Genomic DNA, 14,028 nt, shown 5'->3' on the forward strand with positions numbered 1-14,028 from the left:
TATTCCAATCATTTAATGTCAACTTTTTCCATTTTAATATCGTAATTTTTCTTCACAAGTCTAGAGAGAGAGAGAGAGAGAGAGAGAGAGAGAGAGAGAGAGATTGACTCATGTATGCACTAGTGCAGTGTCTGTTTCACTTTAATGAAATCATATTGGATGTTGGAGGCAATGTGTAGGATTGTAGTGGTAAGAATAGAGCACAAGAAAAGCATTTTATGCAAGAGAAAATTTTATTTAAGAACATGGTGCAGTTAATGCCCTCAGATTTGACACAGTATCATGAGCCCAACAATAAAATGTTCAGTGTCAGTGTGCGTGCATCTTATAAATCATTTTCTGTCTTGCATCTTGTCAACATGGAACTGTTTTTGTAACAATACCAGAGAAGGAAAGTTGCTACTCGCCATACAGCGGAGATGCTGAGTCGCGATAGGCACAATAAAAAGATTCACACAATCATAGCTTTGGCTCTCGTATTGTTACATTCCATACTGGATTTTCCGTTGTTTGTTTTTGTAATAGTTTATTCATGTGTTGTTTTCAGTACTTGCTGCGTTCTCTAGAACAAATAATAATACACTTATTCTGTTTCTCCATTCTCTATACATGTGAAATCGTGACTTAGATCACTTGTACTTCTCTCAAAATGTGTTGGATCAAAACATTGCTTTTTCGTATTGACAACGCAGACTTTTAGAGTAATCAACGTTACAGTTTTCCTAGATGAAACTGATTCGATAAGGAGATGCATTCATCTGTGTGCAATATAAAAAGTGGCACTTCTTTGTGTGCAGTAATTCATATTGATCATTGTTGAAATAACAGAGGTCTGAAGTTGAAGCATTAGAAGCGCTCATTTCTTCTTTAGAAATTGATCATCATGTTGAAGATCGTGTACGATGTATTCAAAATCTGAAAAAAAGCAGAATCAGTTACAGTGAAAGGTAAAAAAAGTCTTTCAAAAATTTCGAAAGTTTGTATAGCAGTGCTGAAAAAAGTGGTTACAGACAAAATTCCCGCCGTGAATAACGTAAGTGTCGCGATGTGTAACATATTAAAAGTATAAAAAGGTGTCTATCGTTGCAACATACAAGTATGAAGACAGAGTGGGGAGGAGATGGTGGGCAATGATGATGAGTGAAGTGTTTGTAATATGTGGCTGGGTTAGAGATAAATCTTTGACCTGACTGTGAGTGCAGAGCGAGAGACTGGTCATAGGACTGTTCCATGTCCGAGGAGACAATAATAGTGGATTTTTTGGGCATTGAGTTGGAGTTAGGAGATGAGGAAGGTAAAGGAACTTGTCATCAGGGGAGGAGTTGGGACGAAAGCCACACTGGTGAACAGGAACAAGGTGGTGGTGGTTCAGGTGTTGGATGCTTTGGAAGATGACGGATTAAAAAATCTTGAACAATGAGGCCTAGCTGGTGGGGCGATAAGAGGAGGTATCTGTAGGGGTCTGTGAGTTTGAGGAATCGTAGGGTTTTTACAAGTTTGCTACAGTTGAGGATTGCAACCTATGGAGAGGATCGTGTTATAAAGCATTGAAAGTGTGGCAAGAAAGGAGAGGGGACATTCTGTTAGATGCCAATAGGTAATGCGGTCTGTGTCATATGCTGTGGTACGTGTATTTGGTTCAAATGGTTCAAATGGCTCTGAGCACTATGGGACTAAACATCTATGGTCATCAGTTCCCTAGAACTTAGAACTACTTAAACCTAACTAACCTAAGGACATCACACAACACCCAGTCATCACGAGGCAGAGAAAATCCCTGACCCCGCCGGGAATCGAAACCGGGAACCCGGGCGATACGTGTATTTAATTCTGTGTATGGTATGTTGTCGTAGTAGTTGAAGCTTGGATCCAGGGGTAGGACAGCAGTATTTGTGTTTTCAGAAATTGTAGGGAATCAGGAACGAAGAATATGTCGGAGAGATAGGACGCAAAATGGTGATGTTTGCTCAGGTTATCAGGTAATGGATTGTTGTTGTGGAGGAGCGGACAGTGAGGTATGTAATTACTGCTGGTGTGTTGATGGAATGGTTTCCAATATTTGGATGGGTTAATACATAGTGTGGCGTTGAGTCTCATGCATATCTGGCGCCAGTCGCGGCGTTTACTCACATATTCTTACATTAAGATTGTTATTGTGAATTAAAACTGTGAAAATAGAAACTTTGTTCACGTTACCTGAGAAGAATCTGACAAATGACGCACATGTGTCGTTCAACTTAACAACAGAGTAAACAAAATTATTAATGGTGACTAACATCGTCACAAGATGGAAAAGCGTGATAATACTGTGATGAACACTCGTGTCCCGTGATCTAGCACCACCGTTCGGATGCTGTGCCTACAGCTGAAATATAAACAGCTTAGGATGTTCGGCCGCTAGATATCGCTGGCTGCATGTGCCGCGTGTCAGAATACCAGAGATATGTCGTAAGGTAAACATAAGCCAAATTAGGATGCGTCAAAAACGTAAGAAAAACAAAGTTTAAGCGCAAAATTGAGTCTGTAGTAAGACGTTAGTTAAAATCACAAATGCAGTCTCTAAAATATGTGTGTACGACGTAAAAAGTACCCTAGAAAATAGTTGAAAGCACAGTACTGAGACACGAGACAAGTCACAGGCTAAAGGTGCCCTCTACCACAACCACGATACGGTCGTTTTGGTACTCTGATGAATGACGCAGTAAATGGCAGGATTACCTGTAGTATCGGTAGGAAGAGAAAAATAAATAAATGTATGAGAGAGAAACCGGGAGCCAACGACTGATTTTCTTTTTTTTTTTTAGCGCATAACTAAAACTTCACATCCTTCAGTGTGACCCCACAGTGTATTCAAGCTGTATATTCTTACAAAATATAAATTGCATTTTATAAGTAATGAAAATTAGCTGATCGCATAACTTCTGCGCTCTATGTAACCAAAGGAATTACTTTCGATACAAGAAAAGTTAACATACACAAACATAAAAAATTTATATTATCACAGCTGTTTTTTGCGCTCAATAGAAAGATCATGATCAAAGGCAAGAAGTGTGAAAGTTGCTTATGAATAAATGAAATGCTTTACACAAACTCGACGAAGTACTGAACAGATGTTTGATGTGTTTTTGTTTTGCTTCTTTTTTAAAATTTTATCTCTTTTTCAGGAAATTGCATTTTCTTTCGTTGTATGATAAATCTTAATATTTTTTCTAGTTTAGTCTACTGTATTCCTATATTTAACGCTAAAAAATCAACAATTTTCGAGTAAAAACTGAATTAAATATTAACTTTTGAAATTTTCCTATATACAAATTCATTTTTAAGTATCACACAGGAGGGTAACTATAGAGAACAAAAATATTTTGTAGATTCCGTGCCACTGTATTTATATTCACTTAGTTTCTAGACGGTTCCCCACTTCTAGTTTCTTGGTGGATCTCGTAAGACAGTGATCGCATACAAAAAAAATCCCAAGAAGTATGCAACACACCCAACCTACAAGTAACGCGGTTACAGTCGTACTGAGCGAAGCTATTGGGTAACAATAGTAGTCTACGCATACTTATTACAGTCTAATGTAACCTACGGTAGTTTCACTACTCTGCCATAGGCACAACGATCATAGAAAAAGAGAACAAAGAAGCAGTGAAAAATCCAAAAGGGAAGGGATTTACATACTTGCGAACAAGCTGTCGACGGTGTTTGGCAAAGAACAGAGAGCAAAACAAAATGTAAAAAAACTGCAACAGCATGTCATGCAGTGAAGAAAGGGGATTCGCGCGAATTCTATTCGTTCATTCAGAATTTTGAGGTACTACTTCCATGTTGTTATCTATGTTGGTTACTGTATACTTGTGTTCAGTGAGGTGTGAATGAAATGCAGTTTTGTTCTGCAGATGAATGTTCCCTGGATCTAATACTAAAATTTCTAAGCGTCTGTCCAATGTAAAATTCATCACAATGATTGTAACGTATTTTCTAGGCGCCTAAATTTAAAAATCGACTTTGTTTGTTATTTGTATAATGTCGAAGCCGAAGATTTAGAGCATTATTTATTTTAAAAACGCTTATGACCGTTGCGTTCTCAAAGTGTTTTTCTCACCGTTCAGAAACTTTCTAAATATGTAATCTGGGTCTAATTTTTAATATGTCCTGTGCTCTTGGGTGTTTATGGTATTCCTCTTTTTTTTTATCTTCGTGTATCTTAGCATGATAAAGCTCTCTGTGTATCCGTTTGATACGGCAATTTATTTAATATTTGTAATTCTTTACATTTTTCATGTCTAATGGCAAAAGAATAAGTTGGCATATCACGGATGTAAAGAAGGTACTTTTACCGTTCTTTCTATTAATGTGTCAAATTCTTTAGGTATTCCATGGCTGTCTAATGGCATTAAAATAAGTTGGTACAGTAAGGAAGTAAAAAAAGCTCTTTGATATCGCATTAGACGAGAGCATTTGGTGAGATTAATATTATCAGTGTATGTAGATTTTCCTATAAATGCTGAGCTCATGTCTATTGTTATTTTTAGTAAGGTCTGAACAGTTAACAGATTTGTTTTTTTTTGGTGCATGGAAGTGAACCGTCGCGCAAAGGCATCGATATCGCTTATATTACCTTTTATCATTGCTATGATGGCTACATTTCCATATTTTATTACTGAAAGAGCAAAAGTTGTAGGAAAATTCAAGTGAAGCTTTTAAACGAGCTCAGTGTCTTCTGTTGCACTAATCTTCTTATGATGCTGTAGAATACGCTTTATAATCCCAATGATTTCGTTGAATGGGACTTTAATTTAGGGATTTGTAATATCAAGTGATTCTAAAGTTGTATCATCAGGAATGGTTACATCTCTAACGGCGGTCCTGCGTCACACGCTATGTTCAACACAGATTATCACGTTTTTATATCTTCTGATGATTCCAATCACGTCTAAAAATTTTATTTACTTCTTTTGTTAAGTTTAAGGAGAGGGTCTTGTCACTTCTCAGTTGTATCTCAAGTCATACAAACCAATGCAGGAGGTTACCCTGTAGTAACTTACCATAACGATCTTACTCATACGGGAGTTAGAGGTACAGGTGCAGATATTTTTACAGGTGTCTGAAGAGAGTGTACTGAACAACATTATATCAGAATTTACTTTATTTTCAGACTAATAATTATAGCTATTAGGTGCAGTACGTAGATTCGTTAGTACCACCAAGTACGGGGCCGATGAATGTTGCAGTCTGGTACCTTCAACCCCATAAACCAACCAACCACCAATACAGGTGGCGAGAGCAAGCCATTAATGCTTATTTTTCGGAGAGTTGGAGGGGGGGACGGAGAGGAGCAGATCAGGTGTAGAATTGTGGACGTAGAGATGCAAAACTGATAGACGGAATCCACTTAGTGGTGCATTTACGAGCCTGCCAGCAGGAAGACTGTTAGAAGGACAGAGAACACAGATCACAGTTTCTGCACTTATACCCCAACATCTCGAATATGTTCAACTTAATTCTTTCTTAGATCGATTTGATGATGATTGTAATGGTCAAAACCAGTAATTAAATAATGAAATTTACGATCAAGTAGTGTTTTAGTTTCTGGAAATGTAAAATGGTGCAAAGTATTACAGTTTTCAGAAAAAAATATTTGTAAGATATTGACAAGGACAAGTAATATGCAGTGCGTACTAACTCAAGAGGGAACACTGAAGGGTAAACAAAAGAAAGACAAAACTGATGAGTAACACAAATGAGATTAGCGAGAAACTTAAGACCAGAATTATTGACCACGAATTAGGTAAAGTGAAAAATGCTTCTGCATTGGAAGCAAAATAATACATGGCAGATGAAAAGAAAAAAACAGAAAGCAGATTAACTCAGGGAAAGAGGGCATTCCTGGCCAGAAGAAGTCTAGTGATATTAAACATATACCTTAATTTGAGGAAGACATTTCTGAGAACGTTCATCTTAAGCACTGTATCGTGTAGAAATGAATCACGTGATATGTGTTGTCTTCCGTCCAAATACTGGTTTGATGCAGCTCTCCATGCTACTCCATCCTGCGCAAGATTTTTCGTCTCCAAATAACTACTACAACTTAAACCCTTCTGAATCTCTATTCATCTCTTGGTCTCCCTCTAAGTTTTATGCCCCCCCCTCTCGACCCCGCCCCCCCCCCCCCCCCACGCACACACACACTTCGTTCTAATACTGATCTGGTGATTCCTTGATGTCTCAGAATCTGTCCTGTCAACCGATCCCCAACGCTCTTCTGTACTTCCTCATTAGATACATGATTTACGCATCTGACATTCAGCAATCTTCTGTAGCATTACATTTCGAAAGATTTTATTCTCTTCTCGTCTAAACTGTTTATCGCCCATGTTTCACTTCCATATGTGGCTACATTCCATAGAAAAATTTTCAGAAATGTCTTCCTAACACTGAAATTTATATTCGATGCTAAGGAATACGGCTTTTTCAGAAACGCTTCTTTGCCATTGCCAGTCTACATTTTCGGTCGTGTCTACTTCGGAAGTCAATAATTTTGCTGTCCAAATGGAAAAACTCAACTACTACCTAAAGTGTCTCGTTTCCTAATCTAATTCGGTCAGCATCACATGATGTAGTCCTATTACATCCCATTATCCTAGTTTTGCTTCTGTTGCTGTTCATCTTATAACCTTCATTCAACACACTGTCCATTCCGTTTATCTGCTCTTCCAAATCCTTTGCAGTCTCTGATAGAATTTCAGTGTCATTGGCAAACCTCAAATTTTTATTTCTACGCGCTGAATTTTAATTCCTACTTTTGGTTTCTTTTACTGCTTGCTGCTGAGTAACATCGAGGTTAAGCTACAACCGTGTCTCACTCCATTCTCAACCACTGCTTCCATTTAAAGTCCCCCAATTCTTATAACTGCCGTCTGGTTTCTGTACTAGTCGTAAATAGCCTTTCGCTGCCAGTATTGTACCCTTGCTACCTTCATAATTTTAAATACAATATTCCAGTAAACATTGCCGGAAGCTTTCTCTAAGTCTACAAACGCTACAAAAGTAGGTTTGCCTTTCCTTAACCTATCTTATAAAATACTTCGTGTGCCCAGCATTTCTTAGCATTATCATACATTTCTCTGCAATCCAATCTGATCTCCCCCAAGGTCGGTTCTACCAGCTTTTCTACTCTTCTGTAAAAAAAATTTTGTTAGAATTTTGCAACTGACAGTTCATCATTATAAATAACAGAACTTGGCAAAGCCGGAAATGAAGAGAATCAAAGCATTTGAGATGTTGTGCTATAGAACGCTGTTAAAACGTAGGTGAAATAAGATACGAATCTATGGAAACGACTGACAACATGAAGGGATAGGATTACTGTACATTTGTTAAGACATCAGGAAATGACGTCCATGAGAGCAGAGGGAGCTGTAGGAGGTAAAAACTGCAGAAGAAGACATAAATTAGAATACATCCCACAAATAATTAAGGTCGAAGAGAGCAAGTCGAAATGAAGAGGTTGGCATAAGAGACGAATTCGTGACAGGCCACATCAAACGAATCAAAAGAGCGAGTTTAGTCGGTAAGTAGAAGATAGCTGCAGACACAGTTGGAAAGTCTGTTCTGTACTTGTTTTATTGTCTTATAATGTGTCAATCTAAGACCGAAAAGGATTTTACTGAAATTAACGCTGGACGCCGTAGGCTACGAGCTTAATAAGTACGAACAAGTTGCGAAGCTCCAACAATCTAAATATTTTCAGACTACCTTTCTAAGCAGCTGATTATCACTGCCTACGGTATCAAAGCATGTGTACACTTCTACAAACCTGCATGAAGAGGTTTCTGGAGAGCGTGAATATCTTGCCTATCTGCAGCTTAAGCGGGCGCGACGCCTGCAGCATGAAGATGCGCAGTGAACTGCAGAAACGCTGGTCAGCGTCCGCCCAGCCGCAGCTGAAGGCGGACTCCAGCAGCCGCTCGCTCTGAAACCAAACACGCTGTAGAGTAAGACGATACTTGTGTTGCAACGAAAAAACACATTTCAACAGTTCCAGGCCTAATAGACTAATTATTCAGCAGCCACACAAATGAAGAATTTGTCCAAAATCATTTGTGAAGTATAAGTGTGCCGAGAACACGTGATAATTGGTTATACAAAACGAAAAAGAAGAGTTAGAGGGACACTTTTAAAACCCCACTGCGACGCATCTGGAGTGCCCCGGGGAAGTGTGGTAGGTCGGCTGTTGTTTTCTATCTACATAAATGATCTTTTGGATAGGTTGGATAGCAATGCGCGGCTGTTTGCTGATGATGCTGTGGTGTACGGGAAGGTGTCGTCGTTGAGTGACTGTAAGAGGATACAAGATGACTTGGACAGGATTTGTGGTTGGTGTAAAGAATGGCAGCTAACTCAAAACATACACTCCTGGAAATGGAAAAAAGAACACATTGACACCGGTGTGTCAGACCCACCATACTTGCTCCGGACACTGCGAGAGGGCTGTACAAGCAATGATCACACGCACGGCACAGCGGACACACCAGGAACCGCGGTGTTGGCCGTCGAATGGCGCTAGCTGCGCAGCATTTGTGCACCGCCGCCGTCAGTGTCAGCCAGTTTGCCGTGGCATACGGAGCTCCATCGCAGTCTTTAACACTGGTAGCATGCCGCGACAGCGTGGACGTGAACCGTATGTGCAGTTGACGGACGTTGAGCGAGGCGTATAGTGGGCATGCGGGAGGCCGGGTGGACGTACCGCCGAATTGCTCAACACGTGGGGCGTGAGGTCTCCATAGTACATCGATGTTGTCGCCAGTGGTCGGCGGAAGGTGCACGTGCCCGTCGACCTGGGACCGGACTGCAGCGACGCACGGATGCACGCCAAGACCGTAGGATCCTACGCAGTGCCGTAGGGGACCGCACCGCCACTTCCCAGCAAATTAGGGACACTGTTCCTCCTGGGGTATCGGCGAGGACCATTCGCAACCGTCTCCATGAAGCTGGGCTACGGTCCCGCACACCGTTAGGCCGTCTTCCGCTCACGCCCCAACATCGTGCAGCCCGCCTCCAGTGGTGTCGCGACAGGCGTGAATGGAGGGACAAATGGAGACGTGTCGTCTTCAGCGATGAGAGTCGCTTCTGCCTTGGTGCCAATGATAGTCGTATGCGTGTTTGGCGCCGTGCAGGTGAGCGCCACAATCAGGACTGCATACGACCGAGGCACACAGGGCCAACACGCGGCATCATGGTGTGGGGAGCGATCTCCTACACTGGCCGTACGCCACTGGTGATCGTCGAGGGGACACTGAATAGTGCACGGTACATCCAAACCGTCATCGAACCCATCGTTCTACCATTCCTAGACCGGCAAGGGAACTTGCTGTTCCAACAGGACAATGCACGTCCGCACGTATCCCGTGCCACCCAACGTGCTCTAGAAGGTGTAAGTCAACTACCCTGGCCAGCAAGATCTCCGGATCTGTCCCCCATTGAGCATGTTTGGGACTGGATGAAGCTTCGTCTCACGCGGTCTGCACGTCCAGCACGAACGCTGGTCCAACTGAGGCGCCAGGTGGGAATGGCATGGCAAGCCGTTCCACAGGACTACATCCAGCATCTCTACGATCGTCTCCATGGGAGAATAGCAGCCTGCATTGCTGCGAAAGGTGGATATACACTGTACTAGTGCCGACATTGTGCATGCTCTGTTGCCTGTGTCTATGTGCCTGTGGTTCTGTCAGTGTGATCATGTGATGTATCTGACCCCAGGAATGTGTGAATAAAGTTTCCCCTTCCTGGGACAATGAATTCACGGTGTTCTTATTTCAATTTCCAGGAGTGTAGGTAAATTTAAATTAATGCAGATGAATAGGAAAAAGAATCCTGTAATGTTTGAATACTCCACTAGTAGTGTAGCGCTTGACACAGTCACGTTGATTAAATATTTGGGCGTAACATTGCAGAGCGATATGAAGTGGGACAAGCATGTAATGGCAGTTGTGGGGAAGGCGGATAGTCGTCTTCGGTTCATTAGTAGAATTTTGGGAAGATGTGGTTCATCCGTAAAGGAGACCGATTATAAAACACTAATACGACCTATTCTCGAGTACTGCTCGAGCGTTTGGGATCCCTTTCAGGTAGGATTGAGGGAGGACATAGAAGCAATTCAGAGGCGGGCTGCTACATTTGTTACTGGTAGTTTTGATCATCACGCGAGTGTTACGGAAATGCTTCAGGAACTATGGTGGGAGTCTCTGGAGGAAAGGAGGCGTTCTTTTCGTGAATTGTTTCTGAGGAAATTTAGAGAATAAGCATTTGAGGCTGACTGCAGTACAATTTTACTGCCGCCAACATACATTTCGCGGAAAGACCACAAAGATAAGATAAGAGATATTAGCACTCGTACAGAGGCATATAGGCAGTCATTTTTCCCTCGCTTTGTTTGGGAGTGGAACAGGGAGAGAAGATGCTAGTTGTGGTACGAGGTACCCTCCGCCACGCACCGTATGGTGGATTGAGGAGAATGTATGTAGATGTAGATGTAGATGTAAAATTAGGCTAAGAGATGTCCCCTAACTTCCACTGCAAGGATGCAAAAGCGTAGCGCCCTTTGCAGTCATACTCAGGAACGGCGGCGCTTCAAACAAATGAAGTGTTGACGCATACGAAGAAAGGACCAGACCTCAGTTCACATGAGGTATAAGGTGAGTTCATGATTTCATGTTGGCATCAAATATCAGCAAAACTCTGCCCAAGGCAGCCGAGGTAGTGACATATGAGGAGAAGTTCACTACTCACCCCTTAATATCTCATCCCTTCTCTAGATGCTTCTGCAATGGAAGTCACAACCGCGATACCATAGCTTGAAATCATCGTTTTCTTACGGATGGCCATGGAAAATTTTTCAGGTCATCGCCTCTCAGAATCGACACGAAAAGGCCTAAGGAGGTGGCATAAAAGGCATCAGTGAAACCATCCCTTCGCTTACTTTTCTGGTGTGGACTATGGTAAAATGGATGCCTAAAAAGCCGCAGAATTCGTGACATTCACGCTCATCTCAGCAGCATAATGTGCAGCATGAGCGAGTATCCATCCACGGCACATTTTCTAACATCCAAAATTAACTAGTTTACATGGTATTTTATTCTTAGATGCTAATTGTCTTAGGGACATATACATGGAGGAACATACTAGGTGTACTCAGTGAGGGCCGTTTGCTTAACGTTGTCAGAACAAAGTAACAAGATAACACTCGATTACAGTATGAAAAGCCTTTCGAGATCAGTATTCTGGGGATGGGAAGAGTATAGCAGAGCATGATAGAGGATATCCATGTTGACTAAGTAGATATAGATGGCAGACAAAATAAGTAATAGCCAAGTACATCAGCATGAAGACAGTAACAGGAAGGAAATTCTGACGACTTCATATTTACTCTGGAATAATCACTTTGTGACATACGCTGTATGAAGTGCGCTGGCGGATCTAAAGATCGTATCTTGGTTAAAATTAACACGGTTGTGACAAGCTAGATGTTGTTGATTAGCTCTTGTTAAGGAAAATGTACTGAGTTGCATAGAATGAGGTGGTGAAATAGCACAATTAATTAGTTTACAGGTAGTTAGACATAAGATACGGATTGACACACAGTGGCATCCCACTCTGGGATCACATTAACAGCATAATTTAAGATCAGAAGATACAACTAACTCATATTTATGTAGATAAATTAAACATTAAATTACGATACAGTTAAATATTCAAATTAGAAGCTAATCATAAGAAATAACACAGACCTACATACGTGATGAGAATATGAAGACAATGTTCTTTCTGAACAACACAAAACATTTTCGAATATTTTGAAAGTCTTCTGCTATTCAGATCTATCATACTATTCAAATACTGGTATATACGTCAGCACTTGCATGTTCAAAGGAACGTACAGTCAGTTTTCTGTCAGTTAGAGTAGCTTTATCTTTGGTTGAGAACCACAAAAGACGGCTTGGCAGTCAGATCAGATAGCAGGGTCTCGTAGCATGTGGCTTGTGGGACAAAGGACAGAGAACAAGTGCCAAGCCCAGTATTCAGATTGATGAAATCGTAGGACAATAATTATAAAACTGGGATCTGATAGACTGACTCTGGTGCTCTGACTGATGAATATTTGCCTTTGGGCCTGACGTAATCAAGCTCGAATCTTCCTGTCTCACTTGGCCTTTTCCAAGTATATCTCCACCTTTTACGAGTTTTGAACACTGTATTTTCTATTACTAGCTGAAATACAGGTAGTTTGTTGTAACTTGAGACAACTCAATATCTCGAGTACGACCCATCATACTAAGAAAGTGCTCTAGGTGAAAAGTCTATATTAGCAGAGCTGACATCTATCTTACAAGTGGCAACCTCCTAACCACCTTTCCTGCATGGGCGGGATTAACTTCGTATTTTCAAATGTGAAGAAGCCCCCCCCCCTCCCCCCCCCCACCCACACACACCATTTTATTGCATATTCGAATTCGACGCAAAAATTCGATGGTTTACTCAAATCATTGCTTCCTATTCGTGTTAGATTGTGCTGTAATCGACTCACGTGTCCCTGTTCTTGCAATTAAGAACCGACACATTTACGATGTAAATGTAAACCTTTCCCTTCTAACGGTTGATACTGATGTTCTAAATTTACTTTAGTGTTGCGAAGGCGATTGTACAGTACAAATAATATGGATAGAAATTAACATTTCCGGCAAACAGGCTACTTGTATGGTAACGTAGGTTTCTGTCCCTAGGGGATTGATTGAGGTAAGTCCTAAGCATTGAAATGCTTGATTTCGGTGGGCGCCCTCGAGCCCCGTCATCAGGGTGATTGATTTCAGTGTGTGTTTCCATACAACTGACGTAACTCTCGTGCTGGCCGGTACGCGGCTAACAGCGGAATACAAACCACAACCATTCCAATGATTTTAAAATAATATTTTTGTGGGAGTCCATAACCTCGACGTGTTTTGAGACTGAAAACAGGGTCCAAGTAGGCTGTATTGTTTTTATTATCCGTGCGATCGATCAGTTTCAAATTTATGTCACTTTCAAGCACGTATTAGATTGTAATACGTAGCTAGTACATGTGGACATATTCCTGTCCATATGTACCAACAATGTGTTACAATGTAAAATGAGCTGCAAACTTAAGTACGAGCTTGAAAATGGTCAAGTTTGGAACTGGCCGGTCGCACAGAGAATAAAGAGAATACGCCCCAGCTGAATCATTTTTCGTTCTAATTACAATAAGGTAAAACGTCCATGAAGTAGTAGTGAAGGGAGCACCTGCCATGGGCACTCACTGAATTCAAGCACCCCAGTGGTGATAGGCAAGGGAAACCACTGAAGTCAAGCACACTAATTGTGAGAGGTAAGGGGACTCGCCGAAATCAAACACGCCAATGACGAAAGGCAAGGAGACTCACCGGTACGAAGCATCCCATGGGAACGGAAAACTAATATATTTACGTCGTTGTCCTGGATCACGCGAAACGTAAATTCTAATCAGATATTGAATCGGCTAACCGTGTTGTACCGTAATATCAAATTCACAGCGCTAAAGTAAATTTCGAACATAAATACCAACCAGTAGAACGCAGTGACTTACATTTACATCATTAATGAATTCTAGAATCAAATGCAACGGATCCTAATTGCAAAAAGAGGCACACCTGATGTTTGTCGATTACAGCGCTACCACAAGTGTGAAACAATAGTTTGAGTAAACTGTACATAGTGTTTGGCTTAGAGTTGGAATGTGTAATGAAACTAGAGGGGGTTCAGAATTTTAAAATTCAATTTTGACTCCGCCCAAGAAGGATGAATGTAGCGCAGACAGGTGTCAGCATTACTGATATTAACATTTCATTTAAGACTCTTTTTCGTACGATTCGTCGTTTTCTAGATATTTAGGTGACCCAAATTAAGACAAACACATTGTGCCCTGATGAGGCACAACATTATGACCACCGACCTACTGTCGATATAAACCCGTCCAGG

General features: G+C 41.2%; 1 protein-coding gene across 1 annotated transcript in view; it reads right to left on the minus strand.

Annotated features, from left to right (window-relative positions):
• Nucleotides 1-305: 305 nt before the first annotated feature.
• The window catches only part of LOC126416449 (odorant receptor Or2-like), a 42,552-nt gene continuing 28,829 nt past the window's right edge, over nt 306-14,028 (minus strand). The window contains exons 4-5 of the mRNA XM_050084175.1: nt 7,817-7,972; nt 306-915 (exon numbers count right to left, since the gene is read on the minus strand). Of these exons, the coding sequence (XP_049940132.1) occupies nt 868-915; nt 7,817-7,972 (204 nt within the window). The 3' untranslated portion in view covers nt 306-867. The remainder of the gene's footprint in view (nt 916-7,816; nt 7,973-14,028) is intronic.

The sequence above is a fragment of the Schistocerca serialis genome, chromosome 8 (genome assembly GCF_023864345.2).
Source record: "Schistocerca serialis cubense isolate TAMUIC-IGC-003099 chromosome 8, iqSchSeri2.2, whole genome shotgun sequence".
Taxonomy (NCBI): domain Eukaryota; kingdom Metazoa; phylum Arthropoda; class Insecta; order Orthoptera; family Acrididae; genus Schistocerca; species Schistocerca serialis.